The 26641-nt window shown below is 37.5% G+C and overlaps 3 protein-coding genes across 6 annotated transcripts; 2 read left to right on the forward strand and 1 right to left on the reverse strand.

The window, feature by feature from the left end:
- Positions 1–585: 585 nt before the first annotated feature.
- Positions 586–8726, reverse strand: strada (STE20 related adaptor alpha). 4 transcript variants are annotated; one of them, XM_041999013.1, is made up of 13 exons: positions 8618–8726; positions 7944–8009; positions 7485–7542; positions 5995–6023; positions 3857–3959; positions 3428–3549; positions 3107–3215; positions 2864–2987; positions 2277–2448; positions 2007–2111; positions 1497–1750; positions 1362–1404; positions 586–844 (listed from the first exon to the last, which is right to left on the reverse strand). In XM_041999013.1, exons 2-13 carry the CDS (start codon positions 7953–7955, stop codon positions 689–691), a joined length of 1287 nt encoding a protein of 428 aa, XP_041854947.1. In that variant the 5' UTR covers positions 7956–8009; positions 8618–8726; the 3' UTR covers positions 586–688. The 4 variants fall into 4 exon arrangements, with proteins under 4 accessions (XP_041854947.1, XP_041854955.1, XP_041854965.1 ...); XM_041999021.1 differs by lacking the exons at positions 5995–6023; positions 7485–7542 and having other exon boundaries at positions 8618–8725; XM_041999031.1 differs by lacking the exons at positions 5995–6023; positions 8618–8726 and having other exon boundaries at positions 7944–8015.
- Positions 8727–8733: 7 nt separating this feature from the next.
- ddx42 (DEAD (Asp-Glu-Ala-Asp) box helicase 42) lies at positions 8734–16045 on the forward strand. Its single transcript, XM_041999001.1, has 18 exons — positions 8734–8822; positions 9613–9840; positions 9959–10109; positions 10274–10335; positions 10705–10741; positions 11061–11213; positions 11331–11435; positions 11681–11800; positions 11894–12070; positions 12180–12308; positions 12424–12523; positions 12620–12667; positions 12767–12864; positions 13005–13281; positions 13511–13737; positions 13854–13964; positions 14121–14234; positions 14746–16045. The coding sequence occupies exons 2-18, from the start codon at positions 9629–9631 to the stop codon at positions 15340–15342; spliced, it is 2718 nt and encodes a 905-aa protein (XP_041854935.1). The 5' UTR covers positions 8734–8822; positions 9613–9628; the 3' UTR covers positions 15343–16045.
- Positions 16046–17520: 1475 nt separating this feature from the next.
- limd2 (LIM domain containing 2) lies at positions 17521–26132 on the forward strand. Its single transcript, XM_041973488.1, has 4 exons — positions 17521–17706; positions 24937–24981; positions 25196–25332; positions 25439–26132. The coding sequence occupies exons 1-4, from the start codon at positions 17704–17706 to the stop codon at positions 25596–25598; spliced, it is 345 nt and encodes a 114-aa protein (XP_041829422.1). The 5' UTR covers positions 17521–17703; the 3' UTR covers positions 25599–26132.
- Positions 26133–26641: the final 509 nt, after the last annotated feature.

Raw genomic sequence — 26641 nt, forward strand, 5'->3', positions numbered from 1 at the left:
TACCAATAAAACATTCACTTTAACATGAGTAACACCCAGAAGTTCAAGAAAATGCACATTTCTGTTTTTAACATTTAACAATTTTAACCTGTGCATCAAAAGAGACACCTGAAGCGAAAGATGGAGTTTATATTGTAATACAGGCAGAGAGTTAGAAACATGTTGACACACTGTTCATTGAGTTGACCCAAAGGACAATCAAAAAACCTTCCATCTGGTGTAGAGGCCCAACCCACTCTGCTGTAAGGACTGCCATGCACTTATATGGTGGTCTCTGAGTAGATGGGCCATATCACATGTCTATTTTCACACAAGGTAATGTTCCCTCTGAATATTTAGTAGCAGCTTCTCAATCATTTTCATTACTCTTGGAGTCCTGTTTTGTTTTTGCTCCAGTGAGCTTGTAGCATACAATCTGTAAACAGGCATGTTAATGTGTCAGAGAAAGTGAGGCCATCAGTGCAGTGCAAAAGTTTGCTCATGTGTAAAGAACAAAACCTTGAGCGAGACATTAGAAAGAGAAAAAGTGGATGCTGGCTTTTCACCTTTAAGAACAGCAAATCCTCTGACATTTGCCATTTTTTCCCCAGAGGATCATAACAAAAAAAAAAAAAAAAAAAAGCCATCGCGTCTGCTCAGTTTTTCCAGTATAATCCTATGCTCGTCTCTCATACCAAGTCCTCCACTGTCAGAAGTCCCAGTCATCCACATCCAGGTGACTGAGACCAGATTCCAGACTTGCCAGTCCAGAAGGAGAGTCCAGAGGCTGGGAGCTCTCAAAGCAAGTGATGGGTGACACGGGCCGCAACAGCTCAGGCAGCGCCTCAGACGGTCGCCGTTTGATCTGAAAAAGCAAAACATAGACAGTCCAGAACTTATTTTTCCATCAAAAAAAAAAAAAAAAGAAAGAAAGAAACATATATATATATGTATAAAATCTTTGTACTTTAAAAGAGAAATGTGGTAGTTTGGAGCATTTTTATGATCAGAAATGATGGCACCACAGTCGCTGGAATTTGTGGCCCCTCAAGATTTATAGCCAACATTGCTTTCCAGTCAAAAACTGCTTGAAAAGTCACAAAAACAAATGAAGAGAGGTACATCCCCAATTCCATAAAAGTTGGAATGCAACAAAAAGCAGCTGAAGGCAACAATTTCTCAACTTCAAAGCCAAACATACCAAATGTTGAAAGTGAAGCATTGTGCTAACTAAAAAAATATTAGCTAATCTTGATTCAATAAATTCACACCAGTTTTACTTAAACTGGAGTTGTCTTTGGATCCATATGTTTGGTGTTTGCAAAGTAACAGAAAAAATATGAAAGAGAAAATCCATGAATAACCCTGATATCTTAACATACCTGTTTGATGAAGGGATGGCCAATGAGAGAAGAGGCAGATGGTCTGAAAAAAAAAAACAAAACAAGTTTTAGTCTTAATGATTTCAAAACGCATTTCCAGCATAATATGTAAACATGATAATGAATTCGGCCAACCTGTGTTCTGGGTCTCGCTGTAGACACAGTTCAACAAAGTTATGGAATTGTGGAGAGAATGTCCGATTATATGGATGTCCTCCTGACGATGAGGAAGGCTCTCCATTAGAGTGTCGGACGCCTGCTGGTCCTGGACCCTCGCAGATCCCAGAGTCAGCACCAGAGCGGGACGGCTTCAGGGACAGCTCCTCTGGGGGAATAGTGGTGGTATCCAGCAAACATGGCACTGTACCATTTAGCTTCTCAAGCAGCATCTGGAAAAGTGAATTATTGGTCTAAATCTTCTGATTTTAGATTCTAGATAAAAGGTAGTTTACCATCCAGTTCATAGGAGCTTACAATGTCCAGTTTGTAAACTGAACTTTGTCCCAATAATGTTTTGCAAGGGTCAAAATTAACACAACACTTATTAGTGTATTTATACCATCATTTTGTGTACCAATAAATGAATCTCCACATTTTAATCTGCAAAACATGACTTAGCAAAACAGACAGAATATCTCTGCTGACCTGTGTAGCTGGCATATCTTTAAAGGGCACGTGTCCATTGGCCAATTCACAGGCTGTAATGCCAAGACTATAGATGTCTGATCGAGAGTCGTAACCCTGCAAATTCTGGGAAAAACAATTAAAATAATATTATCTACTTTAGCATTGCTCTTCTTATAATTGCCAATAATTTCATACTCCTTTCACATTTTACTACAGTACTTCCAAATTTGTCTGTCAGGGAACAGAGAGCAGACAGCACCGTCTCATGCGGCAGTGAAAAAGAAGTACCTGTTGGAGTACTTCAGGACTAAGCCAAGGCAGCACCTTTACACTGTACTGGGGGAAATCATGGACCACTTTAGCTCTCTGGCCATGACGGATAAGACTGAAGATACTTCGCAGACCCGACATGCAGACCTGTCCATCTGCAGATATCAAGACATGGCTGGCCTTCACACTCCTGTGTGATCAAAACAGAAAAGACAACAAATATGTTATTTAGTTATATGTTAGGTCTCACTGAGTAGTTGGGTGAATAAATATTATCCCGGCATTAAAGTACAGACAACTTTTACCAAAAAGTAAATATACAAATATATAAATGGAAAGATTAATATACTACATATTATCTTGATAAGGTATATAAGACAGCTTTTTATTCTGATTCCAAATGACTATGTATTAATGTACAATTTTTTTTTACCCATATACATTATAATTGTTCTGGTCAAGTTGAACAGAGTTATAATGAAACAGAAAGGCAAGATTGATCATTTAGGTTCTTTGCCATGAAATCTGCAAAACACATCTTAAAAAGTACCTATATCGCCAATAAAAACAATCTTTTCAGTCTCATGTATAGCAGACTGCCTTACCGGTGTACATATCCCATGTGGTGGATGTATTCAAGAGCTTTAAGCATGCCTAGCAAAATGTATGCAATGGTCAGCTCACTCATACCATCTGCAAAATGTGTGCAGATGAGATCTCTTGCTGATCCTGCAACATCAAACACACATAATGATAAGAAGAATAGTCACTCTTTTGTTAACACGGGCTGCTTTACACTGCTAACATACTTCTATAACATAGAAATGTCAGTGTAATTGATTGCTTACCATAAGCCATGAATGGTGTAATAACCCAAAGCTCATTTTCAGCAATGAAGACACTTTTGTATGGTAGGATACTGGGGTGATGAAACAACTTTGACACATGTAGTTCACCCTAGTTGGAATAGAAAAGGAAATTGGCCCTAATTATGTCAAGATCACAAGTTACACTGAATATAATCAAGCATAAAAGGCTGGGCAGTGAAGAAGAAAGAGACCAGAACAAAGACACATGGGTTGCCCAGGAATTCCCAACAAAGCACTGAGATATGGTAAAGATAGCAGAAGAGCTATGTCAAGAATACCTTTCAGAAAGATGGTACAAACCTGCAGGTAGGTAACCATATCATTAGTGCATGACTCCAAATCAATCCGTCGAATGGCCACATGCTCCCCAGTGGGTCTGTATTGAGCCAAGTTCACTGTCATCAAGTCATCTAAGCCCTTCCCTAAAACACAACCATGGGGTTCATTTTAAATAATATTGAGCATCTCTGAATATTAATATTAAAACAAATGTACAATCAAATACAAATAATAAAAAAAATTATTTTGCTTATAAATATAACAAACTATCCAAGATGTACAGCAGATATTACTGGCAGTGGGTTGGTTTTAAAAGAATGTCACAGCAGAATACACTAGCTAATAAAGCCTCAAATGTATTACTGCCATTTAAAACAGGCAATCAAAGAGTTATATTTGTATAATTACAATGCAAACAGGTAAATCAGTATGACTTTTGCTTCTACATACCAATTACAGCCAGTAGCTCATATGAGCTGCTATCAGGCAGGAAGCTGCCCATGGTGTCTCGACGGGGGAGTGATGTCAGACTCTCCTGACTCTCTTCATGGGCCTAGAGGTGGAAAGAGAAAACAGACTGAAAAAACTGGCTTCTTTTTTCACAGAGGATTGAAATAAAGACCATGTGATTGATCAACAAATATCTGCAGACTAATATGTGAAAACCCAAGTGTTACCATGACATTTTAAAATACAGAAACTGGAAAACATTAGTAATGTTAACATAATGGCAACCCATAACTTCCAAAGTAAATATTAAATACAGGCATCAAATGTAGCTGAAACAGTCAAGACATAGTTCTACTTAAGAAAAAACTATATGTTGCTCAGTGGCCATAAACAATTACTTTGCAGTACCAATATTTGTGAAACACTGACATATGTCTCTTGAATGGTTTTCCTTAGATTAATTCTCTTATAATAGAAAATCTGATAAATACTGAACGATATTGCTTAGCCAATGTAGTCTATGCTCGGCTCAGTTCAAATTTTAGACTTTTAGACCAGAAAGTCATTTAAAGAAAAGCTCTCAGCACCTAAGATTCCTCAATTCAGTCAGCTTGTTTATGTTGAAATTATGGAAATGGACGGATTTCAGTAGCAAGCTGTGAAAGCACACGAGGGAAAATGTATTATTGTTTGGGCTGTTTCCATGGTGACAACAGATGAAGACGTACATTCAGCTTCATATGAGTTTATCCTTAAAGTCAGAGAAAACTTCTAGATCAGGAACACAGAATAATATTATCAAAAATAAAACCAAACATCGTTCTGTTGTAAGCAACTCAAAATAATTTAGATGCATAAAGTTTAGTCTTAGAGTGGGGGGTAAAACATGCTCTGGCAGCCACTGCTTAGGGCTCTTTTACACCAAACGAATGTGAAGAATCTATGTCAACAAAGAGCCCGCTGCTAGCTAGATGGTCAACAAAACAAACAAGCAACGATGGCTACAATTAAATAAATAGCTGCAAAGATGCCATCCAACTGCCAACCAGAACGCACAGTCTAAGTCTGAGTAGGACTTTTTAGTTCAGAAAGGAGCACTGACCTTGTTCAATAAGGCATATATGTAAACAAAGCTTTAAATTTGCTTATATAAAATAGATCATTATTAGTTCTGTTTTAGTATCTAACATAGTACTTTCTCAGTTTGGTGTGTTTAAATGGAAGTTAAACTACACTAAAACCAAACAACTGTTTCAATTTCAGCTCACAAATCTCGTGAATAGTTTTGTACATTTGTGCTTTCATTAAGCATAGAAGCTTCACTCATTGAAATATAATATTATCACATTAATACACAATGTTCAACAGCCAATCAGAGTAATTTTTCTCACTGATGGAGAGCGGTATCTTTTCGGCGTGCATGACACACCAGAAATACAAGAGAGACATGCATTCACTGATGCCCCTGATGTTCCCAGCTGTTGGCCTGGTTTATAAGCATTGGAGAAACATTACATACAAAATCACATGGGGTATAGTTGATAGTGACACTGTAATCAGACTTAGAATGGGTTGCCATGAGCTGCAAAAGCTTAAAGCATCACACTCCATCGATCTACAGACTGTAGTCACACTACTTCAGTTCACCATCAACGCAACAGCAGACCACCAGCACGTACAGAAATTGTCACAACACAAAATGTGTTTAAAAATGTGTTAGGACTGTTAGTGGGGCTACAAATGCATCCAAATCTAAAACAGAGGAGCTGCCTGGACCACACTATTTAAATAACACACAAAACACTCAATGATTAAAATAGGTTGCATGAGAGAATTATTTATTTACTGTGTGTGTGTGTGTGTGAGTGTGTGTAAGTGGGGTGGCGTGGGGTGGCGGGGCAAACAAATACACAAATAAACTCTCATCTCTTGTAAGTGAGGTGAAAAGACTGTCTAAACTGCAAGCATATGCAGCGTATGTCATGAACTGGACACTCATGCATATATAAATGTGCAAAGCCTTGAGCTAATGTGGATTCCACTTGAAATCAGTGTGCGCACATACATATACGTGCATGCACGCACATGAACAAGGAACATGAACAGTGATGATGCAGTGGCAGGAGTACCACACTTACTTTCCTGTGTGAGAATCCCTGAGCTTGCTCTGGGGTAGAAAACCATGTCAATGACATAAAAACATGTACACAAATAAAACAAGAGAAGGATTTGTGTTTAGAGAAGCTTTTCAACTGGAAAGCACAGCTTCTGGATGTGAGGTTTTACTGCATCATGCAGAATTTAATAGGTACAGGTTTCCTCAAATTTATCAAGATCAGCAGCTTTGTCCTTCATGTGACCAGCCACAAAGTGACACAGTACACAAGAAAATGAAAAAAATAATATAGGTACTCTGCAGGTTCCTGACATGAATTAACTAAGGCAATGGGAATTGAGCACAACCAAAATAGAAATGAAATGCTTGTATAAACATGCAGTACTGAGCAATGATCTGGAAGAAACTCAATGAAAATGAGAGAGCTTGCAAATAATAATAAAAAAAACATAATTCCCTCCAGGAACTTTCCATGGTATGTAAAAACTACAGTAATGTGATTATAATACTGACTGATGAGTCATCCTGTTAGCTGAATGATTAGGGTCTACATCACAAAACGTCCAATTCCATGGTCTGCCTTCTGTCACCTCTGTCAACTGTTGCAAGTCATAACCCCTGTCTCTATCAAGAACTACATAGTGGTATTAATAACAAAACTTATTGACAAATAAAAACATTTTTGGCAAAAAAAAAAAATCACAGTTTAAATGTTTAATTGAAACAGTTTCCTTACAAAAGTGACATGTATAGAGTACAATGAACCTTTCTTGATGGTTTGGTTTTCTTCCCCCTTTAATGCACATTATTTAATGAAATGGATGTTTTTAGGACTCAGGCCACCCTGTAGTCTAACTGACAGAGCATTAGAGATGGAGGAGTGTAAGTCAATGTAAATTAACACTGAGAACCCAGACTATGGCTATACAGACATAATTCAGGAAATTAAATAATAAACTCTTATAAAAAATAAGAAAAGAAATTAGCCAGTCCTACAAGACATTTCACTACAGCTGCTTTACTAGATTTAAAAACAAGCAAACAAAAAACAAAACAAGCTCGATCAACTTTGTTTTGATGAAATTGCAAATTGCTCTGAATACTTTCACTATTTCAGTTGCAAAGATATAAAATACAAAACATATAACAAAAATATCCCTCAAACATCAATAAATTACCATAAACATTCATTTATTTGTATTTTGTATTATGCCAAAGTAATTTTGAAGGACATTTCCTATAAATGAAGTCATAGCCTAAGCTTCAAGCACACATGTGAAATTAATTAGCAAGTGATTTTGTTTGTGCCGTCCTCTGTCAAAATACTGACACAAGCAAATGTAATGAAGCAATAAAGCTCACAAAAGTTAAACAGGACTGATGACTTTTTAATTAACTTACATGAGAACTAAATGTTAGTTTCTCATTGTGCTTATGAACAACAAAATGTGTAGCCAGTGGCTTGGACAAGCTAAGCTCTTTTATTGAGCGCTGTCTCTACTTAAGTCTCACCTCCAAATAACTCCAAATCCCGTAGGCTCTCCACACTCAATTTCTCAGATACCCAACGCTGACAGACACAGAGGGTTAATAATAGGCATGAAAAAAGAGAGATATGCAAGCAAGAATAAGAAAAGATTACAAAAGAACATACACACAGTAATTATTGCTGCTGTCTACAATGATCAATGATGACAACCTAATTTGCAGTTGTAAAGGTTTCTAAAATTTTGTGCTGAGAAGTGAAAGTCATGGATAGCTTTATCTAAAATAATATACTTTTCTTCTTTAAGCAGCCCAATTAAATTTGGTGCAAACATTCATTAAAAAAAAAAAAACAAAACAAACATGCAGTTACACAAATTCTATCTTTAGGATACTAGGTACTAGGTAGATTAGATTTATTCTCAGTAAAGGAAGCCAGACCTTTAAACATATGTCAATAATGTAATATGTTTGGTAAACACTTACAAGAAAAGACATTGGTCCTCTTGAGTTTGTCACAAATGATGCCAAAAACAAGTACAGGGTAATTATCTGTTAAAAATAAATAACATAAAAATAGTCGCAGATAGAAAAAGGAAAAATATGATTAGGAAGATGTCATGTTTGGTCTCTGCCTGCCAACAAAATCACATACAATTGTCGTTTGCCATTTTCATTATTCTAACTGAACTTTGTTTTATATCAGATATATAGGCTATTATATAGGGTATTTTGCCCCCTTTTTTTGTTTGTTTGTTTTGTTTTGTTTTGTCTTTAGCAAATGAAATATGGCTCTGTCTGGTTGAGATGATACCACTCCTAAATCTTTCAAACATTTCCAGTTGGCTTATTGTGTTATTAGTTCGTGTTAATTCAATTTAAAAAAGGAAGCATTGGCAATGGAATAATTCTCATCAGTATGCAAACAGAAATGACTACAATAGCTAACGTAGCAGTCCGAACATACTAAACGGGTTTACAAAATGCTGAGTGTCGTTTTCTTAAAAGTAGATCATGGAGTTATTACAAGTAGATAATGACCTAAAAGCTCGCTTATGTTACTATGATGGAGTGCGCAAGCTAGCTCGTTATCTATAGCAGCTACGTCGGCTTATTTTACTAGAAAAATATAGCATTGCTTTAATGTTTTAATGACTTACCGATTAAATTAGAAAATGGCTATGAATGAAGAAATATTATATTTTAGGCAGCCTCTTTTGTTATCGAGCCATCCTGTCCGCCTTGACGTTGTCCGTGTCGCGCACAATCAACGACAAGCTCGCAGGAAAACTTTGCGCACGCAGATGACGCAAACACCTCTGGGTCGGATAGAAACACAGAAGCATTTACAGCCATCAGAAAAAGGTAAATAAATACGACCTGAGATATATACCTAAAGTTAATTTATTTATTCAGTCATCACAAAGTGTTACCTTGTACTGTCTTCGATTATGAGGTTCCCTTAGTGTGCAACAATCACGGTAAAGTGTCGACCCTCCCCTCGCACACTTTCATCTCGGCCTCTATGCGGCCTTGAGCTAATGCTAATATTTTACAGATAGATCAGATCCTGGTTATTGTTATGGTCAAATTGATGTGATGTAAAGTAGCCGACATAAAAATTAAAAAGGAATCACTTTGGTGAATTGCTGTACAACGTCGTATTTAGCTAATGGCTAACTAGCTAATTGTTTACGCGCTTACGTCAGTTTGTTAGCTCGAGAATGTTACTCGCTAACGCATCCTCAGTTAAAATACGCCCAATAAAGGTGCTGTTTATTGCACAGTTAGCTAATATCTCCCCCTTGAACGTGTTTCATGCTGTTTTATTAGTTGCAAGTATTTTTATACATTTATATTGCAAAACTGATCTCATATTAATTTTGCACAGCCTCATGTAAGGCTGAAGTGTGTGGTTCTTCTAAAAAAAAAGAATAAGCTGTGGAAGGTATTGGTTTAAAAACTCGTGACTAAGATTATTATTTAATTGATTATTCTGTATCACCAATAAACAATGTTTTTCAGAGTCCATATCTGTTGTTGATGGTTCTTGTTGATTAAAGTGTATGAGATGTCTTCATGATTTAAACAAGAACTGAGTCAAATGTTTTTCTTGCAGAGGAAATTTAAGACTTAATGCTTTATTTATCTTTAGTTTTCACAGCATAACCATGAACTGGAACAAAGGTGGTCCAGGTGTGAAGCGAGGTTTTGGCTTTGGAGGTTTTTCCCTCGCAGGGAAGAAAGAGGAGCCTCATAGTCCTCAGAAATCTCACACATCATTTGGAGCTCCAGGGTCAAGTAGTGGATATGGAAAGGGCCAGCAGCTCCCATCATTCTATAAAATAGGGACAAAAAGAGCTAATTTTGATGAAGAAAATGCGTGAGTAAAAATGATCACATACAAACAGTTATACATATCCTAAGTTCAACTCTTGAGATCAGCTTATAACGTGAATTGTTGTATGGAATGAATGTAAAATGTTGTTGTTTTTCATCAGGTATTTTGAGGATGATGAAGAGGAGTCCGGCAGCAACATGGATCTTCCATACATTCCAGCTGAGAACTCCCCCACAAGGCAGCAGATGCAGTCGGGTGGTGGCTCAGATAGTGAAGATGACCCACTGGATGCTTTCATGGCAGAAGTTGAGGTGAGAGAAAAGCAGTTAAAGGCAATTTATGGTCAATGTAAGATTGATACAGTCTACACCAAAGCGGTGTTCCCTTCGTTAGAGTTTACCTGTGACAGAACAGTCACACAAAATAAAAGCTTGATTTAAATTACACATGTATACATATATTTGTTTTTCCTTAGAATCAAGCAGCTAAAGACATGAAGAAACTAGAAGAGAAGGAAAAGGAGAAAAAGTCAGCCAAGTAAGACTCTACATTTACTTCTTTTTTAAGTTTTATTGGTTAATTATGTTTTTTAAAAATGCTGTAACACAAAACAAATTGCCCACAATTTAATTTATACTTGTTGGGATTTGTGTACGGCCATTGATACTTTGTTAATTTGCATTTAATTTTGCTTTCTGTTTTAATGTTTAACATGGGCAAAATTTAGAAGCTTTAAGTTTCTCCAAAGATTGGGTAAAATAGAAGCATACATGCATCAATGACTTTGTTGACTGAATTATTATTGTCAGGTAAGTACACAGGCCTAAATCTTTATGGGATGTGGGCTGTCTTTTGTGTGTGAACAAGCCGCAGGGAAGTTTTTTTTTTCTCCGCTTGTCATTTCAGGGGTATTCGTGATGACATTGAAGAGGAGGATGAACAAGTGAGTAAGCCCTCCAAAGTTCTTAACCACCCTGATGATCAGAGAGGACTTCCCTTTACCCTCTCTAATCTCATAAAGTTTCCTGCTTTCCCTTTTAACTGACCATGCAGGTTGCTTTTAGGATTGTCATTTTGTAGTTATATTTCTCATGCAGGTGAAGTGTGTTAGCAGGATGTAACTTTTTCTTTTTTTTTCTCAGACTGTAAACAATATTCATTTTTTAAGCATTCATTTTTGTTTTATTGTTGTAGAGCATTTGAGACTTTAGAAAGCAGCAAATTGGCTCTGTTTTTCACATGAAATACTATACTCTCTGCAGGAAGCCTACTTCCGCTACATGGCAGAAAACCCGACAGCTGGGCTAACCCAAGAAGAAGAGGAGGAGAACATTGACTATGACAGTGATGGCAACCCAATTCCGTCCACCACCAAGAAAATCATCATGCCACTTCCCCCTATTGACCACTCAGAGGTACAGTTAATGAAAACTGAATAACAGATTGTTTTAGTTAGTAATGATAATTAGTTTTTATTATGTTATGTAAAAGTTATTCTTAACAAAAAAGCTAAAATGGTCTTTGTCTTACAGATTGATTATTTTCCTTTTGAGAAAAACTTTTACAATGAGCACGAGGAGCTTAGCAACCTCACTGGAATTCAAGTGCTGGAGTTGAGGCAGAAACTGAATTTGCGAGTAAGTCTGTTTTTCATTTCAACAACGTTTAATAATATAATGTTAAAATAGGAATAAAGTGTTGCACAAAGACTTTTGACCACTGTAATAATCTGGTTATACCTTCATTCCCAGCAACATTGTCTGTGAAATAAAGATATTTGAAGCATTGAGCCTTCATCAAGTATATGTGGTTGTACTTGTCAATATCATTGTTCTTAATTTTTGTTTGTGTGTGTGTGTTTTTCCTCTTCCCCTTTTCTTAGGTATCTGGTGCTGCTCCTCCAAAACCTAGTACCAGTTTTGCACACTTCAGTTTCGATGAGCAGCTGATGCATCAAATTCGAAAGTCTGAGTACACTCAGCCCACACCAATTCAGTGCCAGGTATATTACAAGCTTCAAGCATTAGGATTGCCAGAGTTGAAAATAAAGTGTGAATTATAACAAAAGGAATTCTGGTTCTAATTTGGATTTTAGGGTGTCCCAATTGCTTTGTCTGGACGTGACATGATTGGCATTGCAAAAACTGGCAGTGGCAAAACTGCAGCTTTTATTTGGCCAATGCTGGTTCATATCATGGATCAAAAGGAGCTGGAAGCTGGGGAAGGACCCATTGCAGTTATTGTGTGTCCCACCAGAGAGCTTTGTCAGCAGGTGAGGAATGAAAGACAAAGTATATGTTGCATTTTCTGTATTGGTAACTAAAAACTAAATTACTAAGACAGCTGGTTTGCTAAAGCATATGACTTAAAATATTTTTTAGATCCATGCAGAATGTAAGCGTTTTGGGAAAGCCTACTCATTGCGCTCTGTGGCTGTTTATGGAGGAGGTAGCATGTGGGAGCAGGCCAAAGCTCTGCAGGAGGGAGCAGAGATTGTGGTGTGCACTCCAGTAAGAAACTTAACTTTTTTGTGTTTGTGTTGTGTTGGAGGGGGTGCCTTTGGACAAAATCATCACCACTTAATTGCAAAAATGAGGCATTTACATCTAATGTCTGTTTCTGCAGGGTCGTCTCATTGATCATGTGAAAAAGAAGGCCACGTCCCTGCAGAGGGTGACATACCTTGTGTTTGATGAGGCCGACCGCATGTTTGATATGGGCTTTGGTGGGCTGCCATTATCAGTGCTGAAACAATGATTTTGTAGATCTGCTTTGGTTGTAGTTTAACAGAATGCTCAAATGATTTTTCTTTCCTTTTCAGAATATCAGGTCAGATCGATTGCAAGTCACGTTCGTCCTGACAGGCAGAGTGAGTAATTTTCTATGGAGCATTATTTAAGATGTCTAATTTTTATTATCAGAGCATCTGAGCATGTGTTTATGTAACATAAAACCATTTCTTTCATAGCTCTTTTGTTCAGCGCCACTTTTCGAAAGAAGATTGAGAGGTTGGCAAGAGACATTTTGGTTGATCCTATTCGTGTGGTTCAGGGAGACATTGGAGAGGTAATGTGGAACTTCTGTAGCTTATTTCTGAGTATGTGATATGCTTTTAAATAGTTTAATTTCTCTTGCAGTGTTCTTTTACTGTATGTCTTAAAATTTTAAGAAAATACAGTGTATACGTTTCCTTCCCTTCTGAAAAGGCCAATGAGGACGTGACTCAGATGGTGGAGCTGCTACCCAGTGGGACAGATAAATGGGGCTGGCTGACCCGGCGGCTGGTTGAGTTCACCTCCACTGGCTCAGTCCTCATTTTTGTCACCAAGAAGGCTAACTCCGAAGAGCTGGCAACTAACTTAATGCAAGAGGGCTACAGCCTGGGCCTCTTGCATGGAGACATGGACCAGAGTGAGAGGAACAAAGTCATCAGTGACTTCAAGAAGAAGAACTTGCCAATTCTCGTGGCCACTGATGTAGCTGGTGTGTACAAGAGGAGGTGGTGTTGGAGATGGGGGAAGTTTTAACTTCCTGTTTCTTTCACTCCTTTTCACTTTTTGTTGAATGTTCAAATGAGTATTAAGTTGCTTCTCAATACTTGGTCTTAATATGATGTGTGTTTAAAATTCAGGCAAAACTAATGAGTATCAACTTCTAGATGTAATGTGTTTTAATGGTTGCCACCTTCTGTTCCTTCCTTTCCCTTCCCCAGCCCGTGGTCTCGACATCCCATCTATTCGCACAGTAGTGAACTACGATGTGGCCCGGGACATTGACACACACACTCACAGGATAGGTCGAACCGGTCGTGCTGGAGAGAAAGGTTTGGCCTTCACCCTCCTCACCAACAAAGACACCACATTTGCTGGAGACCTGGTGCGAAATTTGGAGGGCGCGAATCAAGCTGTTTCAAAAGAACTAATGGATTTAGCCATGCAGGTGATAAATGAGTGAAATACTTAAAATGTCATATAGCAGCTGGACTACTATATGAGATACTTTTCTTTTTCAGTGATTATTCACATTATTTTTTTGTCTTCTTTTTTCCTCCCAAGAATCCCTGGTTCAGGAAATCAAGATTCAAAGGTGGTAAAGGGAAGAAGCTGAACATTGGTGGAGGTGGTCTTGGTTACAAAGAAAGACCAGGCCTGGGAGCTGAAAGCTCAGTGAGTTGCAGATGACTGCATGAACATGATATTTATTATATACTGCAAAATAAATGACAGAATACTCATATTTAAAACAGAATATTTCGCACTACACCTCTCTAGTTTGATTGGTAGAAATTCTGACTCATGGACATCTCTTCGTTGTCCTTACAGGACCGTAGCAGCAGCAGCAGCTTGTTGTCTTCCTCTAGTAGCTATGAAGGCTATACAAAGCCAGCTACTGGGGCAATGGGGGATCGTATGTCTGCATTGAAACAAGCCTTCCAGGTAAACAGTCTTTTAAATTTTTCCTGTAATTGTGCTCAGCAATTGTTTTTGCTTTGAGTCTGCATTTGCTGTCCTCACTTGTTATTTTTATACCTAATTGGAATACTATGCCAGTTTTTGGCTTCATAGCCTTGAAATTACTATATTTTCTTTTCAGTCAGCATAAACTCTTGTACTTTAAGAATAAGAAATTCTTATTGTGCCCTAAAAGCGTTTTAAAAAAGACGCCTTTATTATTTATGAACAACCTGCAAATATTCTGTTATTATTACTTCTCTTTCATGTTATCCAAGAAAGAAAAAAATAAACATAATCTTGGTCCAAAATAACCTTTCAGAGATAAAAAATTTCTAGACTTGTATACAAAAACAACAGTTGATCAGTAGTCTAATCTCCATTTTTTCAAAGTGTGATCATTTAATGACTCAAAGTTACAAAAATCCTTATTTTGAACCTTAATTTGTATTTCCAGACAGTCAATCAATTACTTGAATGTCTTGTTTTCTTGTAGGCTCAGTATAAAAGTCACTTTGTGGCTGCAACCAGTGGCCCTCCAAAGCTCAGCACCAAGTCTAGCAGTTCATCTGGCTGGACAAGTGCTGGCAGCCTGAACTCTGTTCCAACAGAGGCTGCCAATGGCTCAGAACGGTCGCACATGGCCAGCTTTTCAATGGCTGGTTTTACCAGTGCTGGCTCCCTGAGCTCAGTGCCCGCCACTCAGAGCAGTTCACAGCACATCAGCCCTCCACCTGCTCCTCCCTCACAGAAAGAGAGCTCACGGGACAGACATGGGGAGGACAGGGGACGCCACGAAGACAGTCACCATCGTCACAGTGATAGAAGTGATCGGTACAGTGGTGAAGACCGCTATGGAGACCGGGATCGCCATGGAGACAGAGATCGTGACCGCCATGGAGACCGGGATCGCCACAGCAGCAGCCGTAGCAGTGATAGTCGTAATGGTGACGGAAGCAGGAGGGACAGAGAAGACAGGAGGAGTGATAGGGATGGGGGAGACAGGGGGAGTGGAGAAGGGAGGGACAGAAGAGATGATAGCTTTGCTGTCCCCAACCCACCAAAACGTAGAAAAAGCAGATGGGACAACTAATGAAAAGGTCATAACATCCTATAAAATAATACATGCAACCCACTTACTGTTCTATAACAAGATTATCTCTACAGGCAGATAGCAGCGCATATTGGAGGCTGACACAAGCACAGACCTGTCACGGGAGGGGGAATTTAGTTTATTTTGAAAGTGTATTGACGGTCCTCTCAGGTTTGTTAGGATCTTGTGATGTCAGAATTTATCTGATTTTGTTTAGCACAGACAGTTCAAAGAGAGCCATTGTACATATACCATTAATACTGATGTTATTGTAGGTTTAATCAAGCAGTAGTGCTATAATAAACCTTTCTGTGAGAAAAAAAACAACAAAACAAAACCGTCTAAGATGTGGTGGTGTTTATTCTTTCTGAGCTCTTAACCTGCCCTTTTACTTGCAAAGCTGATTCTCATCTTTTCCCCATTGGTTTTGCCAAGTGTGTTTATATGTCTGCATTTTGTTGATCTACAACTCTAACAATTCATTTTTGAAGGGCAATCTGTCATGATTCAAATTATACATACATGTAAAAACGCCTGTGTAGCTCTCTTGTGTCTTGTGTTGAAGTTTTAGTAAAGTGCCTTTTCATGGCATGTAGTCCACGCTCTCAAGTGTTTACCAAGAAACTTTTGCTTGAGCAGGTTTTCAGGTGTTCATTAGCACATGGAAAAAGGTTTTGATTAAAAAGAGTCCTTTGATATCTTCTCTTGTATCTTTTTCTCTACTTTTTCTTGAATTGGTTCATTAATGTCAAGATTGATTTAAATTTGGAGTGTAATTCATAATGCAGCACTTCCAGCATGTCGAGTTAGAACTGATGTGGAAATGTGGAGAGAGGGGAGTTGTCTAATGACAAATTTTGTATCAAATCTATGAAATGCATTCATATATCCCATTTGAAAATGGGCACTGGTGACACAAAGCTACAAAAATTAAAAACATTGTATTTTTGCTTTGTTAGGGGCCACAAAAGAGCAATAACTCTTACAATATCTAATATTTCAGCTCCATCATGTTGTTACCTTGCACCACAAACTACATGAAGCTATTTACATGTTACATTTGACAAATAACTGGTAGTTAACAGATGATAAATATTTTACTCAGGGTAATTTATTCCCATGTTTGCTTTAGGGCTTGACTAAATCAAATTATTGTTTTTCAAACAGGAATGGTGAATATTAAAGTTTTCATTTAAAAACAGCCATTTCTTTTAAGCATATTTGTACTTTTTTTTATCTGTTGGGTTTCATTCTTTTAACATTCTCAAAATTATTTATAAAATAATAATGATCATGTCTTAACTGTAGAAAATATAATGCAGACTCTAAATAAGCTATCCCAACATTAAACAGGATTTCAATTTTCCTTTGCCAGATTAGCTCCAAAGTGTAAATTCTCCATATGAAATGACTATAAATATTCAATCCTAGAGGCTACCAGTATTGTTAATTTCTCCTATAACACAAATACACATAACATGAGGTGTACATTTAGTCCTTATGTAAGAGAGGAGCACCAATAATATTTGTACTTTTTGAAAGTGTGACTTATTTTTAAGTAATGCTGGTAAATATTTATTTACATTGTTATAACAGCTGTATCGTTATAACACATTTTAAGGCTTAATTGTTTATTCTTTTTCTCATAATCGCATTTATATATTGAAGGTTTTTCTCTTAAACACAAACGATCCTTGTTCCAATATCTTCTCCTTGACTCCTCATTGAGTTCGCAACCACTCATAAATTGTGCATAAGGCAAAGATGGCAGGCTAAGGAGAGAAACAGAGCATATATTGCATTTCAAGACTTTCTGAGAGGACTGTTTTTGTATAATTCTTTATCTAATATTACATTTATGATATAGCATTATTAAGACAACGGCAATAGGGCAACATTATAAACACATAGCGTGTTTAGGAACAAATCCGTGAATTATGATTTCCTTCATAACAACAAAAATACAATTATATAAACCTAAGAAATAAAACAGATATTCAACAGTTGAATTATGAAATGCAAAATTATGACAAACGCCACTTTTAAACTTTTCAAATTTTTTGTTGTTAATCTGTTATTAGAGCAAAAGCTTCATTTTCCTGTTGAGTTTTCATTTGTCCAATAAGACCTGAATGCGCCAAGAACAGATGAGAACCAATAGCGTGCGACATCCTGCTGAAGAAGAAACTGTTCTGTTGAAAAGCGAGACGAGGAGCGGAACGAAGCTTAGAAACTCACCGGCACCGGTATATCTTCCACAACAAAGCCTCACAGACAAGACAAAGCGAGAGCAAATATCTACCCTCAGCCTCTGACTAAACAGACTCCTATCAACCAGTGTACCCCAGTCAAGAAGCGCAGATGGTGAGTGCTTTTTCTCGTCCGTTGGTTCGCACCGTGTGTCTGCAGCCTCTCCTCCCTCCGCCGTTCTCCCTCTGCTCCTGTTTTTTTGTGAGATGAGGTGATGTGATGATGTCCGTCCACTCGGGAAAATGTAGCTACCCAGGAGCATGATTTGTAATGTATGCTCCTGTTTATGTTTCGACATAAGGAAGAATTTGCTCTGAAGTGTGATGATTTAAATGCCCGCTACCTTGTTTAAAAAAATGCTAACAGTGCGCCGATTAGTGTGATCTCTCTTCGTTAGCTAGCCTGATGGCTAATTTATTTAAACAATTTTATTTCACTCTGTTGAATGCGTTATAACACTATATCGCACATGATCGCATCCACTTTTTTTCTGAATAATAATCAGTATAATTCGCCCCTTTTTATTGATCTATTTGAAAATTGATTTGTTCTTGGACATTGTGTCATGCATCAATGTTTTTGTTTTGTTCAAGCCTCTATTACCAGACAGCAGTTTATTTAACTACCCTTTTTTGGAGGTAAGGTCTAACAACTGGCTTATTAACTTGCCATAGTTGCAAATCTAGCCCATTGAAACAGAAACAATTATACACATATTGAACTGAGTGATCAGGCATGGCATCCTCCTTGTTCTCATGGTTCATCTTAGGTTTATCTTGATTACTCAGGTTTTTGTAAATCCTTTTTGGTATTGTCCCTGCATACATGGGCATAATAACATCAAAGTTTTTAACTGGTACCAGTACTGGATCAAAGTCTGCATAAGGATTTTACATACCACTCAATAATGCTTTCTCTTGTTTTTAAAAAGTGCTTATCCAGTTTTGATTCCATAAGAAGATATGTGCTTAAAACATATAATCCAGAAACCTGATCATAGGTCAGAGAAGCAACCGTGTTTACTGGAATCTGAAACTAATGATCCTTAAAATTTCCACTGAAGTGTAAAATCTACCAAATAAAGTAATTGTTTGACAGAAGAGCATATGATAATCAAATGAGTGATAGCAGTCCTTTTGACAGCTTTGCACAATGTGTCTCTAAAGCCTCATCAAGTGTTTATTTTTGGGGCAAACACATGACACAAACAGAAAAAACCGACCCCTTAAATTCACCAGAATACTGACATATTTATGAGCCTGTAGAGAAGGGTGTCAATCTGTACAGTCAGTTCTTACAGTAAGACAGTAAGACTGTTGAATGCGTTATAACACTATATCGCACATGATCGCATCCACTTTTTTCTGAATATTAATTAGTATAATTCTCTCCAAATAGTTAAATGAGCCAATAGATTTTTGGCATGTATCTGATCAAGAAAAAATGATTTATTTCTTATGTTTGTGTTGTCACATAGTTTTCTACAGCTATGTGGTCTAGTAAAACCACTTTTTATCCATCCAAGGCACCACAGCCTCAGCAGCCTGTAATTATTGTCCTAACATATGGCTACAAGGCTTAACTAAGTACACAGTTGTTTTCATTTCCTGTCAGTGGACTGCCTTATTGTCTGACTAACTGACAGTCTTACTGTAAGAACTGATAGTATAGATTGACACCCTTCTCTACAGGCTCATAAATATGTCAGTATTCTGGTGAATTATAGGGGTTTTTAACTGTTTTTCTGTTTGTGTCATGTGTTCGCCCCAAAAATAAACACTTGATGAGGCTTTAGAGACACATTGTGCAAAGCTGTCATAAAGACTGCTGTCACTCATTTGATTCTCATATGCTCTTATGTCAAACAATTACTTTGAATGGCTCACCTGATTTGTTGTGCATGCTAGAAGTTCCATATGTTTGCAGGACGGGGGTTTTGCTTAGTGTCGGATGTGTAAAACAGGATGAAATGTGTCCGGAGCATGGAACAGAGCATTAGGCAAAACTGGTCAAAAGAATTTTTTTTCTCCCAAAAGGTCAAAGATCTAGTTTGATACTCCGAATTATTGCTTTCAAGATAATTAAGTGGTTGCATTTTCTTTCACATGTAAGTGTTATGCTTGAGCTATTTATTTTTGCAAGTAAAATTAGCTGTGTCAAGAAGAGGTCATCATTTTCCAACTTTCCAACTTTCAGAAAACTGTCATTACTGAAATCACAGACATGCATGCACCTTAGTTTGAAAGGAGATATTTTCAACCTTTGCAGTCAAGATGCCATTTGAACTCTGTGTGACTCACAGTTATTACAACTTTGTTTTTATTTTAAATATAAATAGTGTACAGTCACTTGTATCACCATAACTTTCTTGTCACTGTGGCTGTTAGTACTGACCTACTATTACCACAGATACAACTGTTATAAAAATACTCCAGTTTTCCACAGTGTCATCAGCAGTCAGCAAATGTCTAAACTCAGATTTACACATCTGTAGAGCACTGTCTGTAATCTCAAGTTATCTTACTTAAACATGAAAACAAATTACTTATGAGCCTTATAGAGTAAAAGAGCGTTAAATTTCTTTGTTTCTTGGCCGTGGTTGATCCCTGATAGAAGCAAAGTTTGTCATGGAAATTCTGTTGTGATTGCAGAGCAGACATTTGCATGTTAAGTCTTTTTCCTTTTTTTCCCACCTAAGATTGGACAAGGCTTGTTTTCTTGAATTCCAGTCAGGAGGAAGAATTTGATTGTGAAATGTTCTCTCTTCTCCAGTCCAGTGATAACATCTGATCAGGTGTAGCACTTGCAGCACTTTCATCACCATCTTCAGTGAGGTTGCAAAGACAAGCTGTCCCTCCTTGTGTCAAGTCTACACAAGCTAAATATTTCCAGAACATTCTTACACAGGCCCTCACTGGTTTTGATATTTTAAATTTTAAGAAGAAAACACATAGAGATCAGCTGGTGTAGCATTCCAGCACCAAGCATTATTTATGAGACTCAAGTTGCATTTAGTTAAAGGTCTATGGACAAAAAGAAAGGAATGCAATCTATTCTTCTTTCAGGACAGACAATAAATAGTTTAAATCCTGGTTTTGATATCTGATACAATGATCAGATTACCTTGGGATTTCAGGCAGGTGCTTTAAAAGAAGGAACTAAACTTTCACATGAAAATTTCAGCACAACTTTTTCAGTGTGAAAGCAGCCTCCTCCTGAGAAATGATGTACGCAAGTGAAGCATTACAAAAAATAACTTTTGGTTTTGTTACAATAGAAATCCTTTAGTTTGGCTTAAAAAAGAACAGAAAATATTAGCAGAAAATATTTTTTCAAACATTAGAACATTAACTGAAATGTATGATCAGCTAAATGCATCACCTGATTCTAGTGTTAGATTGTTTTCCAGCCTTGCTTATTCCCCACTGATATGGTTTCATGAAGCTTTGTCTGTATGTTTGACAGGAAGTGAAAAAACAAGTTTCTGTCAGCAGACAAAGGAGACGTAGAGACATGCGATGGATGTCCTTTGCCTCCCAACACAGAAAAATGCTCTGTCACGTTTTTCTTCTATACAGGAAGTTCAGAAACAGAAGAGAAGTAGTGGCTGACCAGACACTTAGCAGACTACTGGATGTGATTACTCTGCAGACTGCTGCGGTGAATATTCATCTATGCTTCCACAAATGAGCCCATTTCATACAACTTTTAGTGCTTTTATTGCCAGTCAAGTGTCTAAACTACATGTTCAGCCATTTTTTCCCCATCAAAGAAGTTTTTTTAAAAGCTTCATACTAAACTTTAGTGTTTGTCTATGTAACTTATTTGGTTTCTGATTACTCAGAGTTATTAACTGAACTAAGATTACTGTCAAAGGAAAACTATTTATCTTCCCTGCAGCAGCTGCTTTAGGAATTAGATCATTGTCTTGGCGTGCAAGTCCAACAAGAGATATATAGTAGGGTATAATCAGCAAAATATTAAAACTAAGGATGATGGCTTAATGCTTGGAGTACTACTCTGGAATTATCGTGTATTTTGGCGAGTTTAAAATCAAAGAGCTTGATAGCTAATAAAGATGCTTATTATTAACAGTTTGTTTTTGAAGAGTGAGATGCTTTATATTTCTGCTGTCCCAGACAATCGTCATGTTTCTAAAAATAAGCACTGAGATAGATTGGGAGCCTTATTTTGGAAAAATGACAGAAGACATTTGTTAACGTACGTAACGATTCTCTTCTCATGCCCTTGAAAGGGCATGTAGAAGAGAATCTTGCAACACAGTGTGATAATCAAATGTGAAGCTGTGGGGTTTGACTTTTTAGCACTGCAGAGAAAAAATGTGCACATGTAAAAATTTAATCCATGTAAAACTTGCAAGAGTTCTTGCAGTTGGTGAAAGTTTTTATTTATATCACAAGAAAGCTCCTGTAAACACTAAGCTTGGTAGCATGGTAGTTATGGGGCCAGGGTTTCCCTCCAAAATAGTGCATAATTGATCGATCCTAAAGCAGAATTCACCTATCAGCACCTTCTAAGGTCACTTGAATTAAATCTTGGCTCGTTTGTTCTATTCATAGAAAACACTAAGTGTAGAAAACTTAAACTGAGACTTGCCACCGTGGCTGTGAGTCAGCATGAGAGTGGTATTTTAAATATTTTACTTTCAGAAAGATGGTGGGTGTAATAAGTGTAAATACAAACTTGTAAAATCGTTTCTCTGAACATATTCAAAGAGAACAGAGACACCTGATGCTATTACTCCACAAATATCCGGGTGTTTGCAACGTGAATATAAACACACTCGCTAACATGTGCAGTGAAGATTAACAGTGATGTGAGGGCTCAGTGGAAGGAATTGATGTTGTGAGCTTAGAGTTGAAGCTCTGTTGCAAGACCGTTTAAACACTTAACTAAAAGTGCCCTTTGTTTGGTAAGATAACTACTCTCCAGCTGGCTCTAGCTCCTCTCTGGTATGTCAGATTGCTCCATAGTAAAAAAACAGTGTTAGGCAAAGCAAAGCCGACCGTTCAAACTATAAACCCACTTCATCATCACCTTGGTTTTTGTTCATAATGGCTTTTTATTTCCCATTCACATCTTGTTCTATTTGTTGGTCTGGAGCATTCATTGATTTTTTTTTTCTATGGATACAAACAGATAATTATTTTTATGCACTTTGATCTTTTTTGCAGAAAATTGCTGCAAATTACTGGAAAAAATAGATTAGTGCTTGAGTTACTACTGTCTCTAGACTGTAAGACAGAGGAAACCAGATGTGTCATAACAACTTCCTGCCACACTCAAGCTGCTTGGTAGCAGCGTAGGTCTGTGTACATATAAGGCAAAAGAAGACAAGATGGCCCAACTTAATCTGAAGTCTTGCAGGATGTACATGTTTGTGGAATATCTGCTTACTCAAAACAATCTTTCTGTTCTCTATTTATCAAAAACATTGGACATCCCTGCATCCTCATTTTCGTTTTGTGACTACAACTTTTACGATCTTTTTTTTTTACAAAATTTCCATGCTCTTGCAGCCTTTCACTGAGGCAAATTTTCTGTTCATACACGAGAACGTCACACATTCAAACTTCAGTTTCAATAGTGTTGAAAAATTTGAGGAGGAAGATCAAAGCCGTCCTGCTTGAGCAGTTGTACCGCAGTAACAGGAAGCAATGTGCATTAAGAAACAAGAAAAATATGAGCTGTCTGGCAGTTAGCAGCTATGCATCGACTTCTGTCAAGAGGGATTGAGGATGAAGAGGAGACGGCCAACTGTTTGGATGTGATTGCATCTACAGGAAGCTGTAATGGCCTCTCTGTTAATGAACTAATCATTTCAAAACCATATCATCCGGGTTGGCATAAGTGCAGACAACACCCATGCTGTTCCCCCTGCTCAGCTGTAAAATGGTGCATGAAAAAAAGCAGGTCAAAAATAGGATGCAAATTAGAGGCAGCATTGATGTTGTTTAGATTATTAATCAGAGTGCCACTTTCCAAAAGCGGAAACACTAGAGATATACAGATCAGGAAGGGTGAAAAACCAGTATGTTCATAAGAAACAATATAAACATGTCAGCTGTCAGAGCTATTGTTATACCTGCTGTCCTAGCCATGATTGATAACTGTGGTTACTTGGGCTTTATGCAGTGTCACACATTAATGAGCAGGAGTAATATGTCAGCTGTGTTAATACCGAACTGAAGATAGTCATCATGTGTACTGATGTCTGCTGAAAAATTCCACAAATCTAACAGTAAAAACTCTAGCCAGACCATAATTAGTATTTTCCATGTGAAGTTTATGTCAGACATCATCTTAAATATACATATACCACTTGTGTGACCATTTTTGTTTTGCTTTATTTGACTTTAAAGTTTTTAATATTAAGATCTTCCTTTTTTGCAACTCTGCTAGTAGCTCCAAGCCCCTTCCCTACCCATCCAGTTCCACCTTGTTTTCCAGCTCCGGCCGAACTGCCTTACATAACAAGCATTTAGCGAAGTCTGCAGTGGACTTTACTCTGCCTCTGCCTTAACAGAGGTTTCCCTTCATCTATGCACTGAGGGCTTTCTGTGGCAGCTACTATGGATGCTTTTCTGTGTTTATTAACCACTTGAATAACCAGTTAGCCCTGCAAGATGCAATCATGTTTGTTTCTGCTTGAGACTTGCTATTACAGTAATCTAGAAAGAAGATACAGTCAAAACTTTGTTTCTCCCTCCAGCAAGATTTTCTTCTTAACCTTCTCAGTACCTTGGCAATCTTTCAGCTGCTTCTGTCAAACTACAATGACGTGTTAGAAGTATCAACACTTACAGTGTGCAAGATTAAGTGCTGACCTGTGTTATATGTCAGCCAAAGAACAAACTGACAAACATGCATGATTTAAGGGTTGAAGTAAGAGCTCAAGAATTAAGAAGAATTAATTTAACTTCAAAACCACATCTTCAATTTGTAAGAGACTTAAAAAGACATGCCTTTTCAAATGTCTTAACTTGAGAGCTGGTTATGAGCTGTGCTATGCTGTGAGCAGCTCCATGCAGAGCAACCCACAGCTCGGCTCACATGACCAGACAGAAGGCACCTGATCCTCTCCCTGGGGTGCAAAGAGACAGATGGAGCTAATGGAGGTGCGGAGAGAGAAAGATATCAGCTTGACAATAAAAACACGCTGTAAAAGGTAAAAAGAGGACACAGCTAAATGACCATTGTGAGATTCTTTTGTTGCTTCTGTCTTTAGTTATTGACTAACCTATGGAGCTGGTTTACTACAGATGACAGAAATGTTTTTATTTGTTTAAATGTTGAATTAGTTTTTTCCTGTTTTCTTTCCAGGACACCAGAAACGCCACTGAAGAAAAACCTGTCCAGCGATCTAAGGTAAATATACAGGACATGGGGTCTTTTTTTTGATCTCAGTAGTCTGTTCATCCATGTGTGTTACTCATGCACCACTTTAACCTTACAAGAGAGCCAGACAGGCCTTTACTGCTTTCTGTTTCTCTTCTAAGTACATTTTATCTTTCTAGAAATCAGTACCTCTACTGCCACCAGTTTGTGTCTATTAGTAAACTGGATGCTTTTATATGCTCAGTCTTTTAGCTTTAAGACACAAAAGGAAGTGTGCTCATCATGTGAGAAGACAGTCTACCCAATGGAGAGATTGGTGGCCAACAACCTGGTCTTCCATTCAACATGTTTCTGTTGCAAGCACTGCAACGCCAAACTCAGGTAACTGAATACTTGATTTTTTTTGGGGGGGGGGATTATTTGACTATCTTCATTCTTCAACATCTTTGCATTGTACCTAACTGATTAATTCCTCTCCACCTGGCAGCCTCGGCACCTTTGCAGCTCTTCAAGGCGAGTTTTACTGCAAACCTCACTACCAGCAGCTTTTCAAAAGCAAAGGCAACTATGACGAGGGCTTTGGACGCAAGCAGCACAAAGAGCTCTGGGCTTCCAAGGAGACAGATAATATAACACAGACCCCATAGTCATATCTGCCTGTGTCCTGGCCTAGATCTGCCTCTTCTTTTTCCTTGTCCTAACACCTCCAGTATATTACAATGCCTCATATGCTGGGGGCACAGTTAAATCTCACACTCTCTCATGCTTTTAAAAAATGCCATGAACACAGAAACAAAAAGCTTGGGAATGACTGGCCAGTTGTAACCATTACTACTAAAATTTTTGTAGATACAGTTAATTAAAAAACTTTAATTCCTTAAGGTTATTTTCCAATTTCCTGCTTGAAATTGGTAGTTGAGTGTGACCAAAAGTCTTCTCTGGCATGACGAGTGTAATAAAATACACTTTAACTTTAGTCTTTCAGTTTAATTAATAATTTGCACCCTTTTTTTTGGAATATTTACTCAGGCAAACACTTCAGCTGAGTATAAAAGCATCAATGTTTTGCAGTAGAGCACATGCTCAGGTCAATTTTTGCCCAAGGACTAAAAAAAAAAATCCATAGATTTAATAGTTTCACTCATTGTAACAAGACAAAAAAATGATCGACCTCAGTGGTATGACAATGCCGTCAGACAAGTTAGTCTGGGTTCATATGTACAAGGAACAAACAGGGTACACAGTACTGTAAAATAACCATGCACATCAGCAACCACTCACCTCGTGTTTTGATTTTAGCGGGTTCCTTTATTATTCTTACACTTTTTCATGCTTATTGTGCTCACTTCATCCCATCTTTCTTATTTTAAATATCACTTTATTCTTTCCTTGCATTTTGGTATGACTGAGTCTTAACAGCCTTATCTTATGACTATGTTGAACACTTGGTTCTGAATGGTTTTGTTTCATTGATACATAGCAAATGATTTCTTTAAGGGAATATCTTAAGTTGATATCCTCTTTGCTTTTATTGATGAAATTTTTAATGGATTCGTCAGATTGTGTTTTGTGCACTATTTGTACTTTTAGCTGTAGTTTGTGATTTGTAAACGTTTCCCACCTAATTGTACTCTTATCTTGCACATGATCACCAAACAAAATAATTGAAAATCACAAGAAAATTGAGTCC

Source organism: Melanotaenia boesemani, chromosome 2 (assembly GCF_017639745.1).
Source record: "Melanotaenia boesemani isolate fMelBoe1 chromosome 2, fMelBoe1.pri, whole genome shotgun sequence".
NCBI classification, from domain to species: domain Eukaryota; kingdom Metazoa; phylum Chordata; class Actinopteri; order Atheriniformes; family Melanotaeniidae; genus Melanotaenia; species Melanotaenia boesemani.

Coding starts and splice junctions, on each gene's coding strand:
- strada (XM_041999013.1), bottom strand. Junction 1,751..2,006: donor AAGATATGCCAGCTACACAG/GTCAGCAGAGAT, acceptor TCACTTTTCCAG/ATGCTGCTTGAGAAGCTAAA. Junction 1,405..1,496: donor CAGCGAGACCCAGAACACAG/GTTGGCCGAATT, acceptor TTTTTTTTTCAG/ACCATCTGCCTCTTCTCTCA.
- ddx42 (XM_041999001.1), top strand. CDS start 9,629: ATGAACTGGAACAAAGGTGGTCCAGGTGTGAAGCGAGGTTTTGGCTTT. Junction 10,110..10,273: donor CTTTCATGGCAGAAGTTGAG/GTGAGAGAAAAG, acceptor GTTTTTCCTTAG/AATCAAGCAGCTAAAGACAT. Junction 12,071..12,179: donor CCAGAGAGCTTTGTCAGCAG/GTGAGGAATGAA, acceptor AATATTTTTTAG/ATCCATGCAGAATGTAAGCG.
- limd2 (XM_041973488.1), top strand. Junction 24,982..25,195: donor AACCTGTCCAGCGATCTAAG/GTAAATATACAG, acceptor TTATATGCTCAG/TCTTTTAGCTTTAAGACACA. Junction 25,333..25,438: donor CACTGCAACGCCAAACTCAG/GTAACTGAATAC, acceptor TCCACCTGGCAG/CCTCGGCACCTTTGCAGCTC.